Raw genomic sequence first — 23876 nt, 5'->3', positions numbered from 1 at the left:
GTTTCTTTTTTTTTTTTTAAAGGGAGAATTAATTACCGACAGGACATTAGATTAGTAGACAAAGCAAAAATTCTCGACAAGATTAGACGTACGTAACGCATGTGTCATATATCATACATGACCAAACATGTCACCGTATTATGTTTTTTTTTTCCCGTTGGTTAGAAAAAGGTTCACTGGTGGGGCGAAATAAATTTCACATCCAGTTCCTTAATATTTGATTCATCGGTTATCATTTTTTTGTATCTCTTTAAAAATATTTATGTACCTCCAAAATTACTACAAATAATACAACTATTAATAAAAAAGACTAATTATATAAAATATGTTTTGAGTTGTTTCGTTATTCGCAGACAACCCACTATCTGCTATAACGTATATATTAAAATTAAGAAACGTAATGACATGTTCGTATTGGATATTCACCACTTGAATATATGCTTTCGTTAAATATAAAAATAAAACTGTAAATATTACTTCTCTCATATATTGTTTATAAAAATCTAGTTGCAGAAAATTAAGATATGGCAATATGTTCATATATATGGGGCAATGCCAAAGAAAATAAAAGGTTTCATATAATTGTTGGACTAATTTTAGATCTTTTTTTTGTAAAGATTTTAAGATTCGACTAGTATTAAATCTTATTTTTCCGATTTCGAATCTCCCTTCGTATGCAAATCTCCTCTATATATATAAAAATTAGTGTTGATATAATTACACTTGTATAATGTAAGTCTAATATTATATATATGTGTGCGTGTGATTGTATGACTAGGAATTTATGGATAAAATAAAATAAATTTTATTAATTAGAAGGCACCGGCATGTTCAAGTACATGCATCTATATTCTCCGTACGCAAGTTCACGAAGATCACGATATACTCAAAAGATCATATGATAAAGCAGCTATTCGAACAAATGCCATATGATGCATTGTATCCGTGAAAATCAAAAGCTATTCAATTTAAATATATATACATATATATATAAAAGATTCTATAAAAAAAAGTTTTGAAAATTTTCACTTGCGTAGTTCATTTTTTTCAAGACAACTTTTTTTGTATGTAAAAAGAGGTTTTGTCTAATGTGTATAAGATGCAGTTTGGAAACACATTCACACAATCCATTCGATAATCTTGATTTTAGCTCATTCTTATATACTTTAAATGCATAAAATATAAGCAAATTAAGTAGATTTAGTGGCAAAAATTAATTGAGATTCGTGGACCTACTATATATAACTACTATTAAAAAAAAATCTTTAGAAAAAAAAAAGGGAGAGGGGCCAAGAGGCCAAGAAGACAACCTTGCATGATGATGATGCTGCCGTTGAACCTAAACAAGCGAAAGGGAAGCTTCATGGTAATGACAAGACCAAACTTTTTTCATTGAATCTAATAACAATACATGGAAATCATGCTCACATCAACAAGGGGAAGAATTTAAAGTGACACAACCAATAAAAATATGCAAACAAACAATTAAAATTCGACCCACTTAAAAAAAATCTAACATTAGATTATTATTATTATTTCATGAAAATGTATCCAAAACTAAGCAAATCCATATCTGTCGGTCCATATATATAACTTGCCTGTTGGTCGGCTCCTCCTGCTTTCTCATACAACTGTTCTTGTTCCAATTCCCAACCCCAAATTATTTGTGAATCTTGTTTCAAAAACTATTAATCTCTCTCTCTCTCTCTCTCTATATATATATATATATATATATATACATATATGGTGATTTTCTGTGTGTATATATGTACTTTTTGGTCGGGCTACACATTTTATGCATATAAATATTAAGATTTATTCCAGATATATGAGTATTATCACTTAAATTAATTATAATTAAAGATATTACCAATTAATTAAAACATGTAATATACAAATATTGAAAATTTGACAACATACCATCGTCCAAAAACAAACCTAAGAATTCGCATAACCTCCATTTTCATTATAACAACAAAATATGTAAGGATCATTTGAATATGAGAGGGATTATTAAGCATATGTATAGAATTGTTACTATTGCATGTTGGCGTGGGATTATATATTTTATGTCGTTAAAAGCTTTGACCAGTCTAAATTGGCTCCCCTTCGCACACATGCTCTCCCGTGAGATTTGAGTTGGAAATTGGAATTTTAATTATTCAAATTTTATCTATAAAAAAAAAACTTATCAATAATCATACAATTGATCATCGATCTACCTATTTGCATGGATGTGAGTAATTATAAACACGCACATATTAGTACATTAATTAGCTAAAATATTACCATCTTGTCGCACCAAAATTATATTGAATTCATGATAAGATCATACGATACGATCGCGAATTAAAAATAATTTGTAAGAAAGTTGGTACCCATTTTCTTTACAAATATAACCAAAACGGTAATCATTTTGTTTAATCAAGTTTATGTTATTCGTAATTTAGTATATGCGTCCGTTTTATTTTTTCAAAATAATTTATATTTTATTTGTTAGATTTTAGTTTAAATTTTAAAAATATTGCGACTTTTAGTTGAAAAAATGCACTATAGATGGTTATTGAATATGTTGAACAATTAAAAAAAAAAACCCCAAGTTTTTTCTTCTTCTTCTTCCGATTAAGTCCAAAAGGGCGATAATTGGTTCAATAATTATCCCAACGGTGGCGAGGATCCACGAAGCTTCACAAAGGCCATGTGATCTACTCTTTCTTCAATCATTATTAAAAGCACAACCGTTGGGGAAAATATTAATTAATTTACAGAATCAATCAAGCTATATGCATTAGAAATATCTATTTAAAAATAAATTCATTATATATAAATCAATTAACTAATTAAACGCATACACACGTATGCACAAGGGAACAAGACATGATCTTGTAGCAAAATATAAACACAGATTATGAGTGTATTACAACCGACAAGCATACTTTGACATTCTAAAATCTAAATTAATCACTTAAACACATTGGTACACCCTGTCTCTCTCTCTCTGTCTCCCACGAGACTTCAAAATTCTTCCGTCGTGTTATTAATTCATTCCAATATCATTAATATTTATATAGGAATATGCATTTAAAATTGTGTAATACAGATTTAAAAAATATGCGACAACACGGGAAAATTATCACCTTAACGTGTAACGATGTTGGTCCATTATTATTTTGCTTAGGAGCAACAGATATTATTACTGTCCAACATATCGTGGACGAATGGTCAAATTTAAAGTAGAAGATAACTCTATTTTGAAATTGAATGTTCGATTTCTGACTGATAAAGAGAGAGATAATTTTTGGATTTATATAATCCATATACAAAGGTTGTTCTCGCGCCGAAAGTTTATCTGGTCAGCGGAAAGCAATGAGTTTACGTGAGAACCCAGATTACGATGGAAATAACGACACGTGTCATCGTAAGGATGGGTCTTTTTGACGCGTGTTTTATGAAATATGGCCACATCAGCTTTAGCTTTCGTCCAATTCTTGACACGTGGTTTGTAAGATACAATCATATGTAATTAATAAATAATAGCGAACTAAATTGTTGGATTTATACCATCACACTTTACGTCAAGTGTGCTTTTCTTTTCACCTCTTGTTATATATATATTATATCTCTTAATCCTTAAGCAACTTGATAAATCAAAGGTTCAAAACCAACGGAAGGTATACGTAAAAGCAAAACCATGGTCGCAAAAGCATTTGAAATGGAAGTATAGGTTAAAGGTTATAATTATTATATTAGGCTTAATTTAATCATAGCTTGCAAATTTACTTTCTAAATGTGCAATTAAAACAATGAATTTAAGTTTTTAAAACAATATATACATACGAGTCAAGAGGCAGGTACGTAAATATATATATATATATATATATATGTGCATGCATGCTATCGTCGTCATATTAAATAACATTAAAGGGTTTGTGTCCATATTTTTGGCCAATCGGGGTCATGGATTTAAATGACAGGAAAACAAAATTTAAATCTTTACATTTGAATTTCGAGGTGCTTTTATAAAATGTGCACGTTAGCAATTAAGGGAGAATATAAATGGCCCATCTAGTTTCACTGCGTAGTGGAGGATATTAGGTATCTTCCAATTAAAAAGAGCCAGAGCACCCATATTATGAGAATGCGTGCATATACAATCATATATATTTATATATATATATATATATATATATATATTATTTACACTACACATTCGGTAAACTTCATTCATTGTTACATTATAGCACCGTTTTCCAATACAAGTGTATGCCACTATGTAATATATTCGCTTTTATATCACAATTAGTCCCAGAATGTTTTGGGATTAATCGTGCGAAAAAATCATTATATCTTCAACATATAAAAAAACATTAATGTATTTCGTAATACGTACGAATTTAGAATACGACGTCGGTCCATTTTAATTCGTCCTCGTGATGAACGTGGTAGTGGCAATGTAGTCGTAACAATTTTTTTTATTAGTATTGTTTTTACCATTGGACACCATAAATCGTATAAATGGCAGTCCCTCGATGGCAATTATACGCAGAAACGAGGGCAATTACAAAGCGCCATGTAGCTGTCATCTCGCCAGCCTGGCATTGCACCCCACTGAGAGATTATCACTAAACGACAAATCCAACGTGGCATCTATTTCCACGCTCCTATATATAAATTCCGAATACCTTTCCCTCTCCCATTATCTCTGTATCGACCTCCTCTCTCTCTCTCTCTCACCGGAAACCGGGTCACGGCTCAGCGAGTCGCGGCGGCGATTCAGATAAAAAAAACGAACCCTAAGAAGAAATGGGTATTTGCAGTTCGTGCGAATCGACACATGTGGCGACGGCCAAGCTGATCTTACAAGATGGGAGGATGATGGAGTTTACGTATCCGGTGAAGGTGGGTTACGTCCTTCAGAAGTATCCGATGAGTTTCATCTGCAACTCCGACGATATGGACTTTGACGACGTCGTATCCGCCATTAGCGCCGACGAGGAGCTCCAGCTCGGCCACCTCTACTTCGCTCTCCCGCTGAGCTGGCTCCGTCGCTCCCTTCAGGCGGAGGAGATGGCCGCATTGGCCGTCAAAGCAAGCTCCGCTCTCATGAGAGGCTGCGGCCGGGAAAAATGCCGTTGCCGCCGGAGATGCTCCGCTCCTGTCGTTTTCCCGGCGGATAAGCTTCGACAGAGAGTCACCGCCGGTGATGTTACGGTGGGGTCAAGTGCTGGCGTGAGGAAAGCGAGAAGCGGCAGCGGCGGCGGCAGCGGTGGTAGTTGTAGTGGGAGGAGGAAGTTTGCGGCGAGGTTGAGTAAGATAGACGAGTGAAGGGCATTTTTGGGATTTAGTGAAATATTTGGGGTTAAATCTGTGAATAGCGTAATTATGCGGGGGAGTTATCTCTCGCTTCCCCAACTCAAAGTTACGATTTTACCCTACGGGGTGTTGTGTACAAAAAAAAATTACCAAAAAAAATCTTTGTTCTTAAATTTCATTTTTTAAAAAAAAAAAAAAAAAAAAAAAAAAAAACTATGCAACCGATAATATTAAAACGGTCCTTTGTAGCTAAATAATTCGTGCAAATGGATCGTTACATTCAAGTATTCAACGGTTAAGAGGCGAATGTAACATGTGACTCGTCCCAATGATCTCGCTACGCGGTTTTCATTGGACGTTGATATATATATATATACGTGTATATATATGTTTGTGCCCACAATAAGCTAATTTTTTGGTACTATTATTAAAAATATTTGGATGATTTCTAAACATTTGCTATTTTACTATTACCCAATTAGGGAAAAATGTTTAGTTACAATGTAGTATTTTTTTTTAATGAGACGTGGTATTATATTATATGAATATTTAAATATTAGGGGATTGACCATTTTCCATTTGTTCCATGAATTTTGTTTATCACTGCAAGTATGGATCTCTTTCATTAGACGAAATTAAGCCTAATAATCATTCATTGAATCTGAGTTTTCCTTATTAATGGATTAATTAATCTAAAACTTAATTCCTTATTTTCCTTATGACTTATAAGATCTAATCAAAAGCAAAACACATATATTCCCATAACAATTGGTTTTGATAACTTGTAATTAAGTAAATTAATATCACGCAAATTCAGTAATTTGGCTTATAGTTATTATGATTGTCCTTGCGAATCAACTGGTGACACTTCGCCCGAGGAGTTCGGTCTGTGACACGTCACCCTGTTCGGTCCCCTCACTGTAACTTTTTGGATTTTTTTAAAGAACTGCAATTTTTTTGTTACAGTTTTGGTTTATTTGGTTACAGCTGTTTGGAATTTATTTGGTTTATTTGATCACCATCTCCGATCTCATGTTTTCATTACATTTTTTGTTTGGACATGTATATTCTCGCATTGCATGAATACGTTTCGCAACCTGTATACATGTATTTTGTCGTATTAATCCAACCGTAACGGGTGAGATGTGATAAAATCATTTTAAAATTTTGGATTCAAATTAACTAGTAGAGAAAAAAAACATAATTAATTGCGTGACTAAATATTGAATCCTTCCGAGAGATTAAATGGATCGAAAACCATTCCATTTACTATTTATAAAAATAATTATTTTGTCATGTTATATATATACACATGAATACATATATGTATTGTATGTCGTATATTAATGTACATTGCGAACCACTAATAGTGGAAACGCAATAATGGTGAAGAAATAAGCAAGTGGGTGTGACAAATTTCAACAACATTTTTATGAGACTGTACGGGCAGAGTGAAACCACCTGGTCCCACGTCTAGACCATTATATTCATTTTCCATATTATAAGTTAAAACATTGAATTAGATTAACCAAATTTATAATAAACAATAGAAAAAAAAAGTCATTGCTAAAAGAGTCCAAATATACAAATAACGAGGCATATAAAACAAGGAAATAATGGCCACACACTCTTTGGAACATTTGTTATATATACGGATCTTATTTTCTCTGTATGTTAATTAAATATCTCTACCCTACTTCAAGTCTTCAACTCCCTAATAATTGGACCGTCGTCCCTACAATACAAAACTTTGAACAACATTTTAGATACAGTAACGTAAATAGGGATGTCAATTGGGCGATCCGAGTCTTCACTCGGTCCGAGGATTTTGAGTTCGGGTTCGGACCAGTCCAATTTTTTTGGAGTCTATATAATTAAATCTAAAGGTTTCAGATTCAGATCGGATCATTCCAGATCAACCAGTTCATTTTTTTATAAATTAAAAAAAATAGAAAAAAATATCAGATTTTCGGATATCAAACCAAAAACCCAATTTTTTATGGGTCGAAGAACTAAACCCAAAATCCGACATTTTTCAAGGGGGTTTGGACCAGATTTAGGATTCGGATATAAAATTTACACCCCTAAACGTAAATACTCAGGAAGAGATTTATATTATGTGACCTTATAATGTATTCTAAATATCTACTGATACATATTTTCTATTGATATTTTATATGATTACAAATATTTACATGGTGTTGTTTCAAACTTTCAAATATGTAATATTTTATACCAAATAAGTTTTTAAATTCCAAAAAAAAAAACAACTCAATATAGTGCGGAAATTAACTAAATTATGAAAAAAAAAAGAAATGTTTTTCTTTGAAAAAGCCCAATGCCAGTGTGGTATTAAATGCAGAACGAAGCCCACGTAAGCACCGATTTACATGAATTGACATATGTATATTACTGCTTCAAACATCACTCCGGAGTTGAGACAAAAAACAACACGCAGTTCTGCTCTATATCATCTACCTTACATACATTTATGTACTTTTCATACATTGCACGTCCTCCGACAAAACAAAGAATAAAAACCAATAGCAAGAGGAAGGGATTTACATTATCTGATGAGCTCCTTCGCTATCAGATACCGGAAACCAAAATTGTGAGGGATCCATTCGATGAGGCTCTTTCGGGTTTTTCCCGACACGAATTTCTTGACGGATTTCCTCGATGGTTCGGGCAGACATTCTTGGATGATCTCCAGCAGAGCCGCTTGACTTAAACCCGAGTCTTGTCTGAACGACTCGATTATCTTTGGTAAGAGTATTTTATGGCCTTTTCTTATCCCAAATGTAGCGCGGATATACTCTTCTTTCGCAGTTTCCAGCTCTTGGTATACCCTCTTGTGCGTATAAACACGGATCTAAAACCAAGAATCGCCTTCAAGATTTCACATTTCACATCCAAAATGCAGTTTCAGGAGATGGTAAATGCGTATTATACAGCTATGTATGGCTTACCGCCGGGTCAGAGTGGCTGCCTGAACAGAGGGCAAAGTGCAAGAGGGGCTCAGGGTGATCGAGAGAAAGTTCTTGCTGTTCATCACTGGTTCTGAATTTTCTCGGAGTAAGCAAGAATCGAAACCACTGCAAGCAAGAAGAGAAAGGCTTTTACTGAGGTTTCACAAGATGGTCATATCGTAAAATCTTACAGGTATATATAGAAAGGTTTTACCTGTCCTGGACGTGGCAATCGGCTGCAAAGAATCGAACTTTGTATCGTTTCAACACTCATTACCCGACCTCCTATGTTATATGCAGGCTGGACAATACAATACAACCAGACCCAAAGAATCAGAAAATTGCCTCAATATGATAAGAGCCCCAATACCCGACCTCCGTTCTTATTTTCGTTCTTGGAGCAAGCAAGCAAGTTTCTTTTTTTCATTCCGGGTCCACATTTTCTGTTCTCGGGGCAAGAAAGAAAGGATAGATACCTTCGAGAGTAGCAAAAATCTCTTTCCATTGTTCTGTGGAATCCCATAAGCCAGAAATGTCTACAGACGAAAGACAGACCTATCCGACTTTACCGACTATTTAAAAGGAAAAAACATCAAATGGGAAGAAATAAGAAGCCTTACATGCATCACAAGTGCATTGTGTACATTAATCCAGAATGCCAGTTTCTCCTGATGAGTCAAATTTCTCAGATCAATACCCTCCAGTTGGCTAATAAGCGAGCTGTATGGCACTGCAACTCCATAAGAATCCCGAAAACTAGACAAAGGAAATCCAAATAAAACGTCGTTTCTGTTAAGCTGACCTGAAATTTCGAAGCATCAGTTCAAGGCCACGTCCTTTCTTTCGGTTGCGGTAAATGTGCAACACTTCAGCCATTGAACTGTAAGGGCCACTGAACTCGAATTGATTATCCGACTGCCCATCAAAGTACGAGTTTTTTCTAAAGCTTGAACTCCACATATCATACTGCTCATGGAGGGAAAACTCGTTCGATGAAGGAGACGAACTTGGAGATGAAAGGACGTGATTCATCACTGGTGGGTTTGCAAGCTTGCAATATATAGCTGATGCACACTTAATCATATCTTCAGATAACTTGTTCGGTGTTATGGGTACGTGATCAGATATTCGGGTTCCCAAGTGATCAGCAAGGCTGATCATACTCGATCCATTTTGCATGTACTGTATGCATTAGTATGGTTTAGACAATGTTTTACAAATGTGCAGATGGTGAATATTGTAACGATGAATAAGATTTTTAGATTTAAAATTACCTCCTTTATGGACAATGGTTGGGAGTGGCAAGCAAGTAGAGACTCTTCCGGTGGAGAGATTCTGTTATTGAAGGCAGAACGCTGATTAAGAGAGGATTGGCATCGACGAACATTTGAATCTAATTCCCTCTCGACAAAAGACGGACCCTTCAGTCTATTGTCGAAAGAGAAGCACCGGGACTCGAGCGCTGAAGCTTCTTGTTTCGGGGTTACATCTGTTCTTGAGAAATCTAGGCACTTTGCTTTGAGGGTAGAATTCGGTGAACTCGAGCTCTGTTGCTTTGATGTTGGAGGAGAAACAGATGATATTTGTTGATCAAATGTTTTACGATATAGGGAAAGGAGGTACTGTTCCAAATGTGAAACTTCTAACTCAAGGAGAGCAATCTCCTTGATTAATTCTGTGGCAGGCTGCAGAATATAAAAGTGTAAGAGTTTCACTAAACAAATATCAGAAACTCCATGGTTACATACATAACCTTTAACCACATATGAATTGTATACCTTTGGAGAGGAGACAACATTTGCGTTGCCGTCTTTAGAAGATGTTCTATAACCCAATGCCTTCTCTAAATCTCGGCGGACGTCAAACTGGTTCTGTAATCTTTTCTCGAGCTCTAGAATCTGCATTACCGAGGCCCGGAAAGGAAAGAACAATGCAATCAGCAACCATCTCGGAAAGCACTGTATAGAAGCAGAACCACAAGGAAAATTTTTCATTTCCAACCTCTTGCTTCAAAGAACTATGGCCATTTCCGCTCTGCGGTAGCTTCTTCTCGGTTTTTACAGATTCATTAGAATGATGGAGCTCCTGAAGCAAGATCAAACATGGCACATTTCCTTAAGGGTATCATATGTCAAAAAGGGTCTTTAAAAAGAGCCTTGATATGCGAGATCAACAGCATAATAGGGCAGATCACATAGCCTTGAGCCCTCCATGGATGACATTACCATTTCCTAAAGGAATCATGCTCGAGCTGATCAAACAGATGCACAAGAGAGATACAAAAAAACTTACAAGATTGAGGCGTTGAGAAGAACCCGGAGGACAACCAATGCCATCATCATCTCCAAGTCTTTGCTTTTCTGGAAAACTACAGCTAAAGAATGGATCCGGACACAGCAAAATCAAAACATTTGCTTTCCATAACATAGATTACATTGCATAGCGACCCATCAACTTCAGAAACTAAAGCCACATTCTTTGCTCCCAAACCAAACCTAAATCCATTTCCTTGATTCACCTTAAAAAAGTTGCCTTTCTTCCATTAAAAAAAACCCAACTTTATCATCAGGACCAGAAAACTCAGGGATGAAATTTACAGAAGAAAGGTAGTGAATTGGTCCATCTAGCATCAAAATGGGTGCATCTGAGGGATTTCAACAGCCCTAGTTACCAAATTTGGGAACGACCCATCACAGAAGCATTCACACCCAGAAAAAATCTGCAGTAAACGCAAACAGAACAACAGAAAGGCAAAAAAGAAAAAGAAAAGCCAACCTCTTTGAACGAGTGTGTATATGTTCCTGCATTTTCTTGTCTTCGCCTTCTTCGAATCTCATCTCCCGGAATTTCCTATAACACCCATTTTTTTTATAAACCTTGGTTAAATTTTTTTGGGGGTTAGATCGTGGACAAAGATTTGAACTTTCGAAATCCTAAAAAAAAAAAAAAGAAGAAGAAGAACTCAGATCACCCGAATTAATGTGACAGAGAACGAGAATGTCCGGACGGATTTGTTTACAGACAAAACAGGAACAGAATGGTCATCCGCAGATTTATGAATCACAAGAACTACACTCCAAAACCTCCAATTGTCTTCTTTCACGCCATTGGAGCAAAATCTGAGCTTCTGAAAGTGATCTTCTCAGCTTAGGAAAAAGGGAAACGACACATATACAGCCAGAAATATAGCAGAGCCAATCTAAAGACTTTGACGTCTTCGAGCCAAAAGATTTGATTTTTTTTTTCCCTCACGGAAGCAAAAAAATAAGTTAAGAGATTTCGGTTTTTATTTTTAAAAAGAAAAAAAAAAATTGACTCACCTTTCACCTCATCATCATTCTAACACCGCCTTTATAATAAACCTTTTTGTAATCGTAGACTTCTTTTCGCCTTAAAAGCACAAAACCAACTCGTGGGCTTTTAAGAGGAAAATAGATTTTTAAAAAAAGAACAAATATATATATATATATATATATATAATTATATATACATATTTTTTATAATCCGTATTAATTATATATTTTTTTATAATTTGAAAATGCATTGTTAATTCGATCCAATTATATATTTCAAAGTTCATGTAAATATTTTTTTTCAAATAAAGATTCAAATTTATATTGAAAAAAAATTTACTCAATCCTTTGCTATTTGAATCACAGATAACGATTATATATTTTACGACAACTATATAACTACTCTTTTTTTCTTTCGATAATTATAATACTTATACATACGTCCACATATTATATTCCACAAGATAGTTTATAACCATATGTCTCTAATATATCCCCCTTCAACTTTATTAGGAACTTGTTTGCTTTTTAATAGAGAAAACTTTTTGGATTATTGGGTTTCTATTTTTTGTGATGGACTGATTTAAAACTATACACATGGTAACTATACGAAATGCATTTAAATATAATTATTTTTCTAATAAAAACTATACCCAAGGATGAATATTCTAATAAAAAAATATTCTAAGGAATTGTCGGGATACTAGTGGGGAGTTGGTGAACCGTCGTATTGCCCTTTGTCCCATACTCTTTCTTCTACATCCATAGGTCTTAGGATGCTACAAGGTTTTCACCTTTTCCTTGTTACATTCCCATAAGTTTGTACACAATACACATCCATATATATATATATATATATATATATATATATATAACCACTTATATGGATCCCACACACACATATATATATATATATATATGTGTGTGTGTGTGTGTGTAATTTTCTAATTATGTATTATATCTCATATCAAACCCGTTTCATTCTTCTTACAATGGTTAAATTGCGATATTAAATTGTATAAATCTTTGACGAACTTCTCAAGATTTCATGCTTCTCTTAAAATAAACAAAACTTGTGATATAAATTAATAATTGAACTGTTTAGTAAGCCGTTGTCATTTGAATTATGTTATTTTGGAATATCATATTCGATGAACCATCATAATAATATGCAGAAATTAGATCGAAATTTAAACTTTTTTTTTTTTGGATAATCCGGAAGTTCACCGGGTTTTTGACCCGACTACATCTCTCAGAGGACCGGGGAAGCCCAAATGAATGTCCCTCCCCACGCTTGGATTTAAACCCAAGGTGAGAGCATGCACTAGGCCACCCAAATTTGGGTTCGAAATTAAAACTTATGGTTATATATGGAGTTAAATAGCATAATAAGAAATACTTGTATATGCCAAGGAGTTTTCTTATTGGGCACGTGAAATATTTTGTTAGTAGTATTATATCTAAAATCGATCGATGGTAAAAGATTAAAAAAAAACGATTAGGCCAACTAATGAGCAGATTATTTGCAGTGGTTAGTGAGGATAACTAGTAACCATTAACCACTAATCAGGAAACAATACTTTTAAGAATTCCATGTATAATATAGTACGTCGTGATTAGTATTTGTTATATAAAAATAACTGGATTATTATTAATGCATCTCTTATAATATGGATCGATTTTTCATTTATTGTTTAATATTAGCATGTCCATTAACATACGTATGTTTATTTCGTGAACCGTTACATCTTTTTAGGTGGTCATTCACATAGACTAAATTGTTTTTTTACTACTGTACGGTGATATGTGATGTCCACATAATCCAACTATATGTTATATGTTTTTTTCTCCCTTTTTTGTTTTCTAGCGTTTGATATAGACAAAATTTATAATAAAAAAATATAAATTTACCTTCTTTTTGTTAAACATTGATTTTTTTTTTCCTTTTGGTGGAGTTTTGGTTGAATTTTAAATAAACCCAGATACCCTAATTGTCCTGGAGTGTCAAGAAGACTCTCGTTTTGTCAACAGAATCACTGAAAATTATCTAATTATTTATCCCTAATATAAATATTTAACAAAAGCCAAAAGATAAACAAAAAGTAACCACTATATGTATATAAATATATGCGACAAGGACAGGTCTCACTTTCTGTCTTGATTTTTCACCTGCCCTTAGACAAATTAAACAAAAAAATATATATGGTTATATTCTTTCTGTATTTCTTTCCAAAAAAATCGTCCTGTTGTTTTGTTAGAGTTAATTGCGCAATCAAAACCCTAATAATGATTTCGTTTTTATGGCTGATTGATGACTAATTAATTCAACTGATATCGGAAAACATATAAACGTTTTGGATAAAACTCGTGTAAAAGAAGTTGCATTCTGTAAAGTTTAAAATAATTCAATCCATTAAAAAAATTGGGGTTTTTAGATAAAAACATGCAGTTTGTAAAAATCATAACCGAATTTTAGATTTTATGATCTAATACACAATTCTTCATGCATGAATAAAATTAATATAATAAACTTGTGTTCATCTTTATTTTTGTTTTCACAAATGTTTCTGATTTATACCATATAATTCTAACGATTAAGATTTGTAAGACCCATTTAATTTAATCAAGTAGTCAATTGGATTGGATTTATTTTAGTCGCAGATTAAGAAAAAATCAGAACAAATAAGTAATTAATTATTTATTTAACCAAAGCAAATGGACGGTAGTGAATTTAATTAAATGGATATTGAGATTTATAACATAAAAAAAATACAAATTTACCAGTAGCTGTTAAAATTTTGCCTTTTTTTAGTTTTTATTTTTTTTCTGGGTTTTACAGTAAATAAATAGGCAAATGAAACTTCTATTTTATCTCATTATATAGTTTTATTAAGAGATGCCACATAAAGTATTTCTTTTTTTTAAAAAAAAGTGTGGGAGCTTAATTTAGAATATAGATGGGGCGCATGTGGATGGAACAAGTGAAGAGATTGGATCACAAGTTTTGTCAGAAGAAGATAGACAAACATGCTCTAATGGATCTAATTAAGGAGCCTAATGATCTGTATTAATGCCATTCTTTAATATTTAATTAATTAATAAAAAAGATAACTCGCAGGAGATTAGACAAAAAAAAGGGTGGAGGAGGTAAGCTCAATTAGAAAACCTTTATTCATAATAACAAAGATTTATGTAATTATTAAATTACATGTGGGGGTAAAAATGGAGAAAACAAACGATTGGGGCAGTTTGGAAAAAAGTTGAAAAAGGAGGGGGGAATCCATACAAATAAGACAAGGAAAAAGCTGAACTATACGAGTTTGGACAAGAGAGTCAATGCCAATCATAAACCAGCGAAAAGGCATTTCTCCTTTACTCTCTCTCTCTCTCTCTCTCTCTCTCTCTCTCTCTCTCTCTCTCTCTCCCTCTCTCTCTCTTTGCTTACAGTTACATGAAACAAGAAATATTCACAAAATTAATGACAACCAGTTAGGTAAATTAAATGAATGGCCACAATGTTCCCATTGGAGCATTAATTTTTCTTTTAATAAAAATTATATATATATATATATATTAATGTATATACCGCCATTGACAAGTATGTGTAAATGTGGTGGGTCCTTGTTTTTCATCGAAGAAAATGGAGGGTTAGGTTTGAGAGGGGACAACTTGGTTGGCGATCTGACCAACAAGAATTGTGATTTTTGTTTTTAAAGGAATAAATATAATGTAACAAAAATCTCCACGCCCATTTTATAATCTCGTACGGACAGACCGGGGTCCAAGTGGGACCAACTATGAAAAAGACCCAAAACGATGAATGGGCTTCAAGGCCCAACAACCCTGTAAACCGATATCACCAATCGTAATCGAATTGAATAAGATATAAAACTGGACGGTTATAAATTTTTTGAATCTTAAAAACCATTCGAACCGTAATAAAAAAAATAATTGAAAAAACCGATTTTGTTTTTAAAAAATGATTTTTTTACAAATAAAAAACCGAATCCAAAACAAATGAAATCAGAAAAAATGAATAAAATCGAAATTATATATAAACCTAATAGTTATAATTTTACTTACGTACCAGACTTAAATATCTGTAGCCGAATTTAATCGGAGTCGAACCAGAATTGGTCACCCATCTGACGGAGAATTGCCAATGCCCATTTTGGAAAATAAGACCAATGACCGAAGCTTTGGTCGGGAATTTTGGGATATATGGCTATCTATCAATCAGAAAATATCTTTCAGAGCAGTGGGTGGACTTCATTACTTGCTTTGACAGATCGCTGAAGGAGAGGAACTAACTCTGTGGCTATGGAAACCAGCTGTTATTGTCTGGACAAGAACATCCCTGCCATTGTGGGCCGTCTGCGCTAGATTTGGTTCCAAAAACCTCGGAGCTCAGGAACCTTGCCGGTACATTCTCCGATTCATCTTTCTCCTTTCTTCCATTTCTTGATCTTTCCCGTTTCGGGTGCCTTTGCCATCGAGAAACAATGGCCATGCAGATTGTTTTGCAGTTTTCAGATCTGTTTATAAGATGCCTCAGGCTTTAGATCATTCTGTTATCTTCCATGGAAGAGATCCTTAGACAAGCTTTCTGAAATCTTTAGACAAGAACACGGAACACACAGAGTACAGAGAGTTACTACAGTCTGATCATAACTTCATTTCACCCTTCTGAACTGTGAAGAACCAAACGGGAAGTCCATAACCAAAGACAACTGTTGCACCCATTCCTGTGGGATTAATCATATGGTTAACCGTGTTGATGATCTTGTTAACGTGATTAATCCTTCCACTTAAAGGAGAACATGACATGATTAATAGATTACGAGCCTTTGAAGCAGTGGCAAAAGATCTGATTTTGATAAAAAAAAAAATTGAAACTCAGGGAGCAATTTTCTTACCGAGGTGAAGCCAGTTCGCCGAATCGTGTTTTTCCCCTCTGAGTTTGCGTTCTTGTGAGGAAGCTTGCAGGTGCAGAGCCATGGAAGCCACCACTAACCCACTTCCGATTTTCTCTCTGACGACTCTGCGAGTGAGATCCAAAGACAAGAAACCAGCCGCGTTTGTCGTCAGATCCTCCAAGACAACCTTGACAAACAAGAACAGACCAAACCCTAATGCTGTCTTCTTCATCTGTCCGATTCCTCTTGTGCCGGATGAGATTCCGCAGTTCATCAGATTCACGGCACATGCCATTGCGTACACCGGAAACCAGAAATACCAATCTGGGGAAAAATCAAAAGGAGTCTTCGAAACTTTTTTCCCTTGTGTTGTCATAATCACAGAATTATGCAGAGCGGGAAAAAAAGATTTTTTTTTTTAAATACCAGGATCGTTTAGCTGGACGGATGCAGAGTAAGCGAACAACAAAGACATAAGCATAGAACAAACGGCGAAAATATTTCTGGGTTTCGCCATTCCTCCTTCAAATTCACGAGCTTTGAAGTATTAAACCTCGAATTTTCTCAGTTTAGTGGAAGAGAGAGTACAAAAAAATCTAATGAAGTTCATAAAAAGAAGGTTTGGAACACAGAGTCAGATCCACTTCCATGATCGATCGTGGGGAGGGGAAGACGACGACTTCTGATTCTGCCAAACCCATCAATAACCGACCCGATTCAAAATCCGGTTTACTGAAATTTGACCGGTTCACGCTACAACTTCAATTAGATATTGGGCCCAATAAAACAGAGAGTTTGGGAATCAAAGCCCACTTGAGTTATATCTCTACATCAGCCTTATTTTTATTTTTATTTTACAAATATTCCCAAAACTGTTGTATTTATTGAAAAACGCCCAAAGGAGGGACCAAAAGGGTTTGAATAAATCCGTATATAACTATGAAATAGTATGAATTCTTTTACGAATTAGAAAATATATATCGAACTGTAATTAAGGATGCAAAATAAAAGCATTGGGATGTCTAATATTTATTTCGAAGAATTTTCTCTGAAAAATACTTTGAATAAGAGAAAGAATTATTTTCAGTGTTTCGTTGTGTATCAAATTATGTAGAGCTTCGGGGAGTGATTCTTGTAAATAGTTTCTTTAAGGTATTTTATTCTTTTTTTCCTTTCAGGAAATACGATTGCATTGATATATGTAATATCCACATGTAAGCACACTACCGAATCTGAGTTAATATGGTGCCATTAATATTATTCTTGATTGATTATTTAAATTAATTTTATTTATTTATTTATTATTGCATATTTTTGTCGCTTGATTATAAATTCGTTCGATATGCAAAGATGACTAGTAGCGAAAAAAGAAAGAAAGAAAAAGCAAAGAAGGTGAGTTTCGTATAGAAGTCGTTGAACGTATAATAAATTCGTTGATTTGTTTCGTTGGTCGATGAAGACTGCGGTGCCACAGATGGGCCCAGGCCCAAATACCCATTAGAGTGGGCCCGCTTCTCTCGTTTTGTCTTCGCTCTACTTTCATCATCGTGTGGTCCCCACACTTGTCGGAAATCCAAGAGAGAGATTGGATGTATACAAAGGAGTGTGTGTATATATACAGTTGATTGCCTAGGGCTAGAATTATGGAAGGCAGGTCCTCCACCATTAAATTAAGAATCTAACACCCATGCATATGGATTTTCTTGCCACTTTCTTCTGCATTTAATTGTTGCAACTAAAGACAAAATAAATGCCTTCAAAGGTTCTCATATATATATATATATATATGTGTGTATATATAATGAAATTTGCCCCATTAATTGATGAGAGTGCGTTAAGGACAGTGATCAGATAAGGTGGGGGGGGGTTACATAAGGACCACACTCCCATAGATAAGGGGGGGGGGGGGGTTACATAAGGACCACACTCCCATTGAAGTAATTGTACTTAGTAAATATCATATACATTTAATGAGATAAACGTTAGATTGGTTTTAAAAAAAAATCTTTAAGAAAAAGGGGAAAGTTACATTATTCATGGCAATGATGGAAAATGATTCATCTCCATGTTTCTTTGTTCTTGTATCACTTTGGACATTTCGTTGTTCCGTATATGAGATATCCTTTAAAATCTTTGAGCATGTTATGGACCATCACACTCTTATAGGTATATGAAAGCGTCTAATTAAAGAGTGTAGACTATATTCTTTATATATATATATATATATGTTGGAATTATATCACTCTAATATGTATTGCATGATGACACTTTAATTGAATTTTGTAAACAAAAATAATAAGCTATATATATATGAATAGACCGGTAAAAGTGACATAAGCTAATGAAACCTCACTTTCCTAATGTATAGAAGAATATACCCACACCAAATCAAGAAGGAAACCTCACCATATGTATCGAAAACTTTTGACAGTTAAAATATATGAATAAGGAAATTGACAAAAAGCAATTTTCCTCCTTATAAGTTAACACATTCACTATATGTATCGTTTTTCTCATGATCCGAATCATACAAGTAACACATGAATACAAGTAAATATATGCACATGTCTCATTCTTGACACTAATTGAAATTATTATGTTATCTAAAAAAATATGATCAACTCCATATCCATGCCATCTAAGAAAAAGAAAAGTAAACTGACGTTTGAATTGATTTAAATTATTGTATCACTTTTTAAAAAAATTGGCAAGGGAACCATCCGTAAAATGAAATTGATGTTTTAAGGCATTAGGAACTATTGTTGCAGATTACAAGGAAACACTCTAATTCAATCCGTTGGTTTCCTTGCAATATCAATGACAATGAATTTAAAGAACCTATTATTATATGAGCATTTTGAAATTCCTAACATTGTCTCGAGTTATATGCCGATAAAACATTTTAAAAAAACTTACATATATAGTTTTTCTAATTCAATCGCAACACTCCGCATCTAAACCCTTAAATCGGCAGTGGTAAGTAATATTTGCAATAATATATATATATATATATATAAAACAAAATCGCATATATAAATATAAAGATATAACAAAATGTATACAGAATCATAGGTTGTACATATTGCATTGTTGATGAGGAAACACCGAAAGATCTTAAGACACTATATATTACAAAAGGAAAGATGGGATGTGAATTTATGTATCTTTTCTTCTTCTTTTTTAGAGATACAGAAGAGGACAAAAAACAAAAAGGGCTAAAGTCTGCGAGCTTAAAAGGGCTTTGATAAAACTATAATTAATTAATTAATAAAATGAGAGAGGAAAAAAAAAGAGAGAGGAACCAAGCTAAAAACCTCCAAAGTCTCTAACGGAGAAAGAAGGTTCTTTCTCCGGCATATTGCCAACGTGGCGTAGACCAAGCGTAAGCGACACGTCACCGGACGGGTTGGTCCCGAACCTCATTATACCACCGCTAGGGTTTCCAATATCCCCGGTATTCGCGTTTGCAGTCCCGAAATCTGCGGCTGCGACGGCGGCGGCGGCGAACGCAGCGGATGGGGAAGGAGGGAGGAGCAGTGAAGGGTCGGTTTCGTGGGCATTGATTTCGGATCTTTGGTGGTGGCCTGTTGCTGTTGTAGCTGTTGCGGTTGTGGTTGAAGGCGTTGGAGTTTGCGCCTTTGTCTGAACGACGGTGCTGCTGCTGTTGTTGTTGTTGGGTTTCGTGCTGTTGTTTGTTTGCTGTTTTCTCCTTTGTTGTTGTTGCTGTGCTTCTTGTTCTCCTTCTTCTTCTTCTTCTTCTTCTTCTTTTGCCTCTTGTTGGTACATTTCCTCCACCATTGGCTTCCATAGACGAACCCTAGCGTTAATGAACCAGTTTGATACCTGAAACGTACCAAGCATTGCAATTACGTACGTTATTAAAATCAAGATTTTGCATTTGTTGTGTGTATGTTTATAAAAAAAAGATTTGGATTTTGTGGGTGAACTAATCGTGGGTTCATTTGTGATAATTGAAAACCGCTTTAACTTCGATGTACGTACTTCGGATGAGTATCTCTCTCTCTCTCTCCCTATATGCATATATATAATATATATATATATATATACATGATGTATGTATGAGAAGATGTATGTCCCTAGTTGTAATAACAATAATGAATGTGGAACCGAATCCCAAGAAAAGTTACTTTCTCGGAGGGGAGAACATAAGCTGTTGCAGTGCCATATATCAAAGAAGAAAAAACAGACAAAACTATTGAAAGATTCACTTGAAGCTATTCGTGGTCTCTTTCTCATCAATTTGTTTCTCTCATCTATGGATATTAACTCAATATACTATTAAAAAATACATATAAATATTCCTAGCTAGCTAGAGTATGATATGTGTGTGTGTGATCAAGACGTCAGCGCGCATGAATTCATATAGTAAATATTAACGAATGATGTAAATAATTTCATGTCTTGTGTTTTGTAATGGGTTTCGTAGTAATTAAAAGGAGTTTAAGTTTGGGGTTTCGGTTCGAGTTCGGTTAGTTTATATTCGGTACGGTCATAAAAAAGTTATAACCATTCGGTGGTTATACCAATTTCAGTTTGGTTCATATTCGGTTTTTATATGTAAACAAAATCGTTTTTTCAAAGAAATTTTCACTTTATTCGGTTCAATCCAATTCAAATTTAATTTTGTTTTATTTACTTAGAAAAGTCGTAACCGTCCTATGTTGAATTCTGTTCGTTCGATTATGCTTATATCTTATTCAATACAGTTCCTGTTAATAACCAAAATATATATTAATCCTAACAATTAATATATATATATATATATATAAATAAATAAATAAAGAGGGATGAATAATATTGTGTAGGTGTGTGTATATAGGCTGACCTGATTTCTGGATAAGCCAGTCTGTCTGGCCAAGAGGTGCTTATCTGCATCGCTTGGATACCTGAGAAAGAGACCAGAAAACGACATCACAAATGTTAGCCCTAAACCCTAATTTCCTGTCATTTCTTTTTCTTTTTTAAACCTAATTCCATTTCACACAACATACACACACACACACACATATATATATGCGACTTGATCATCATCACGTAGATACAACAAGGGCGTGAGAATCTAAGAGAGGAGAGAAAAAGCTGACCACGGAACATATGGAAGCAGTTTTTGTATTTTTTTTTTTAAAAAAATTATAAATCGAAAACGAAAATGACAGAGAGGTGAAAAACAGTACACGCCTTGCTTCGACATATCTTTGACAACGCTAACAACAAAATGGAAAAGAACATCAGAAATTCAAGAAAGAAAGTTTTCGATGAATAATGAGAGAGGAAGTCCCTTTGTATCAGCTTTTTCTATTTTCGTTTTTTATTTTATTTTCTGTTCCTTTAATTTACTTTTTCTTTCCTTCTTTAAATTCTTTTTCCACAGAGAGACAACATCCCAAAGGACAGCTGCGTCACTGACAACTGAACCTTTCTTTTATTTATTTATTATGGTTATAAAATCTGTAATGATCAGACCAGAAAAAGAAATTAAGGGTTTGCTTTCATTAGACAGAGACATTTGGCATGTTATTATGATCCCAAAGCACTAAAAGTTTTGTGATATCACTCTGCAAACTCCTTTATTTATTAATTATTTATCGTTTTCCATGCAAACACTCACATTTGTATCACATCAGAAAAAGAACATCTCACACACATACGCACGCTTATATATATATATATATATATAAGGGTCAATGCATTGTATTTCTCTCTCTATCAATCTTTGTTCTTTAAGGCCCTTTATATCTCCAAGAGTTACAAGTGACACGTCATTAAAGATTTTGAAAACCATGAAGTTTAATAATTGTGTTTATATATATATATATATATATATATATGTGCAGTGTGTACTATTTATTTATATATGACGATTTAAAAGAATAATGCAATGGGGTAAATGATATAGAGGTGCAAATTAAGAGATGAACTTACGGGTGAAGAAAATGCTCGAAGAGCCAAGCTCTGAGGATATTGACGGAGCGTTCTGGCAAACCGCGTTGGGGCCTCCAAGCTTCTTGCTCCATCATGCCCATCTGGTGAAACGCACGTTGCTGACGCAGACTCTGTTCAAGCAAACGCAAACGCGGCGTTTCGCCCTTGGTTAACCCAGACGCCGAGCCGGCGGCATCTTTCTCTCCCAGCAGCTCGCAGCTGTGCCTGAGCTGCGCCGATACGGCGTCCTTGAGGCACCGAAAATGCCTCGACATGGCCTTTTGGGCCAATGCCGTGTACGGCACGGCCGCTCCATAACCCATCACAAGGTCGAACGAGTTCATCACCATCTGCATTTGTTCACAGTAATGGTTGTACCGTCGGTCCACCTGCAAAAAAAATAATAAATAATAAAAACCCATACAGTAAATGCAATCATTTGCTTTGAAAATAAATGTTTACAAACTCGTATATGTTTTCACGTGATTAATGCATACGGTGCAGACTTTTGCCACGAGGGCGCGTCCCCTCTCTATATATATATATATATGCACGGGACTAATAAATAATTTATATTTAAAATAATGAGATATAGTTTTTTTATTAAAAAAATAATAGACTAGTTACGGAGCACAGAATATAATCCAAGTGTTCGTTTTCCTGAAACAGTACATTGGTTATTTAATTTAATTAACATTATATGATATCTACTATGCCATAAAATATAAGAAAAAAATCATTAGCGAAAAAAGATAAGGTCAACCACGAAATATATATATAAGTATATATGTATATGTGAATAAAGAATGAAGTTACTTCAAGGACCAGCTTTTGGTACGTAAGGAAGGTAGCTTAGATGGAGAGGGAAATGACAATTTCTGGTCGAAGACTTAGTTATCACTAGCTAATCGTAAGTTCCTATGATTTGATTAATCAATGCCACCAAACACTAAGCACAAAAATAATATTCATTAATCAATAATGCCCTCTGATATATAAAATTCAACCACGCGAATAAGAAGATTCCTAAATTATAAATTTAGAAAATGAAGGTTTGCGTATTCAGACTCTACCAACTAAATTATAAATGTAGTTTTTTTTTTATGAATTCATTTGATACGTGACAAATATTTTATTGTTTTCACATTCGTAAAATAAAATAGAGTATATTAGCAAGAAAATCAAGAACAATTTTTTTTATGCACTATTTTTTGCCCCTTCCATTCATCACATTGAATAGAAATGGTAAGTGGTGATGTGAAACTTGGTTGATTTTTCGACTAAAGCATATCATAATCTGTACGGTTTAAATCATGGATCGGTAACTTATAATTAGAACGATAATTTTGAAGATTTTTTAACCAAAAAACGATGTATTCAAGAATTAATTTTCATCACCAGGCGAAAGTGAAATAAAATGAAAGGGAAAGAGGATAGAACGA

At 34.2% G+C, this 23876-nt stretch overlaps 4 protein-coding genes across 5 annotated transcripts in view; 1 reads left to right on the top strand and 3 right to left on the bottom strand.

The window, feature by feature from the left end:
* Positions 1 to 4691: 4691 nt before the first annotated feature.
* LOC104819818 lies at positions 4692 to 5486 on the top strand. The gene has a single exon (XM_010550077.1). It carries the CDS (start codon positions 4804 to 4806, stop codon positions 5323 to 5325), a length of 522 nt encoding a protein of 173 aa, XP_010548379.1. The 5' UTR covers positions 4692 to 4803; the 3' UTR covers positions 5326 to 5486.
* Positions 5487 to 7698: 2212 nt separating this feature from the next.
* LOC104819817 lies at positions 7699 to 11582 on the bottom strand. Its single transcript, XM_010550076.1, has 12 exons — positions 11254 to 11582; positions 11058 to 11132; positions 10575 to 10656; positions 10284 to 10367; positions 10061 to 10180; positions 9557 to 9967; positions 9085 to 9464; positions 8903 to 9002; positions 8759 to 8818; positions 8497 to 8583; positions 8283 to 8408; positions 7699 to 8185 (listed from the first exon to the last, which is right to left on the bottom strand). Exons 2-12 carry the CDS (start codon positions 11117 to 11119, stop codon positions 7880 to 7882), a joined length of 1818 nt encoding a protein of 605 aa, XP_010548378.1. The 5' UTR covers positions 11120 to 11132; positions 11254 to 11582; the 3' UTR covers positions 7699 to 7879.
* A 4586-nt stretch (positions 11583 to 16168) lies between these two features.
* On the bottom strand, positions 16169 to 17452 carry LOC104819816. The gene is made up of 3 exons (XM_010550075.2): positions 16918 to 17452; positions 16492 to 16815; positions 16169 to 16320 (listed from the first exon to the last, which is right to left on the bottom strand). The coding sequence occupies exons 1-3, from the start codon at positions 17006 to 17008 to the stop codon at positions 16241 to 16243; spliced, it is 495 nt and encodes a 164-aa protein (XP_010548377.1). The 5' UTR covers positions 17009 to 17452; the 3' UTR covers positions 16169 to 16240.
* Positions 17453 to 19524: 2072 nt separating this feature from the next.
* LOC104819815 (BEL1-like homeodomain protein 4) overlaps positions 19525 to 23876 on the bottom strand; it is a 6347-nt gene continuing 1995 nt past the window's right edge. For both annotated transcript variants that reach the window (XM_010550073.2, XM_010550074.2), the window contains exons 3-5: positions 22435 to 22823; positions 21338 to 21398; positions 19525 to 20334 (exon numbers count right to left, since the gene is read on the bottom strand). In XM_010550073.2, the coding sequence (XP_010548375.1) occupies positions 19798 to 20334; positions 21338 to 21398; positions 22435 to 22823 (987 nt within the window). In that variant the 3' untranslated portion in view covers positions 19525 to 19797. The remainder of the gene's footprint in view (positions 20335 to 21337; positions 21399 to 22434; positions 22824 to 23876) is intronic.

This window comes from Tarenaya hassleriana, unplaced genomic scaffold, assembly GCF_000463585.1.
Source record: "Tarenaya hassleriana unplaced genomic scaffold, ASM46358v1 Cleome3, whole genome shotgun sequence".
Lineage (NCBI taxonomy): Eukaryota > Viridiplantae > Streptophyta > Magnoliopsida > Brassicales > Cleomaceae > Tarenaya > Tarenaya hassleriana.
Note: the sequence above shows the minus strand (reverse complement) of the source record. Positions and strands in the feature narration are given on the sequence as shown.

What these genes read in the sequence shown, in the direction of transcription:
- LOC104819817 (XM_010550076.1), bottom strand. Translation starts at nt 11,119, where the DNA reads ATGAGATTCGAAGAAGGCGAAGACAAGAAAATGCAGGAACATATACAC. An exon ending in ATACACACTCGTTCAAAGAG is followed by an intron (nt 10,657 to 11,057) that starts GTTGGCTTTTCT and finishes TCCATTCTTTAG; the next exon opens with CTGTAGTTTTCCAGAAAAGC. An exon ending in GATTTTTGCTACTCTCGAAG is followed by an intron (nt 8,584 to 8,758) that starts GTATCTATCCTT and finishes TGTATTGTCCAG; the next exon opens with CCTGCATATAACATAGGAGG.
- LOC104819818 (XM_010550077.1), top strand. Translation starts at nt 4,804, where the DNA reads ATGGGTATTTGCAGTTCGTGCGAATCGACACATGTGGCGACGGCCAAG.
- LOC104819816 (XM_010550075.2), bottom strand. Translation starts at nt 17,008, where the DNA reads ATGGCGAAACCCAGAAATATTTTCGCCGTTTGTTCTATGCTTATGTCT. An exon ending in CGTCCAGCTAAACGATCCTG is followed by an intron (nt 16,816 to 16,917) that starts GTATTTAAAAAA and finishes ATTTTTCCCCAG; the next exon opens with ATTGGTATTTCTGGTTTCCG. An exon ending in GGCGAACTGGCTTCACCTCG is followed by an intron (nt 16,321 to 16,491) that starts GTAAGAAAATTG and finishes TTAATCCCACAG; the next exon opens with GAATGGGTGCAACAGTTGTC.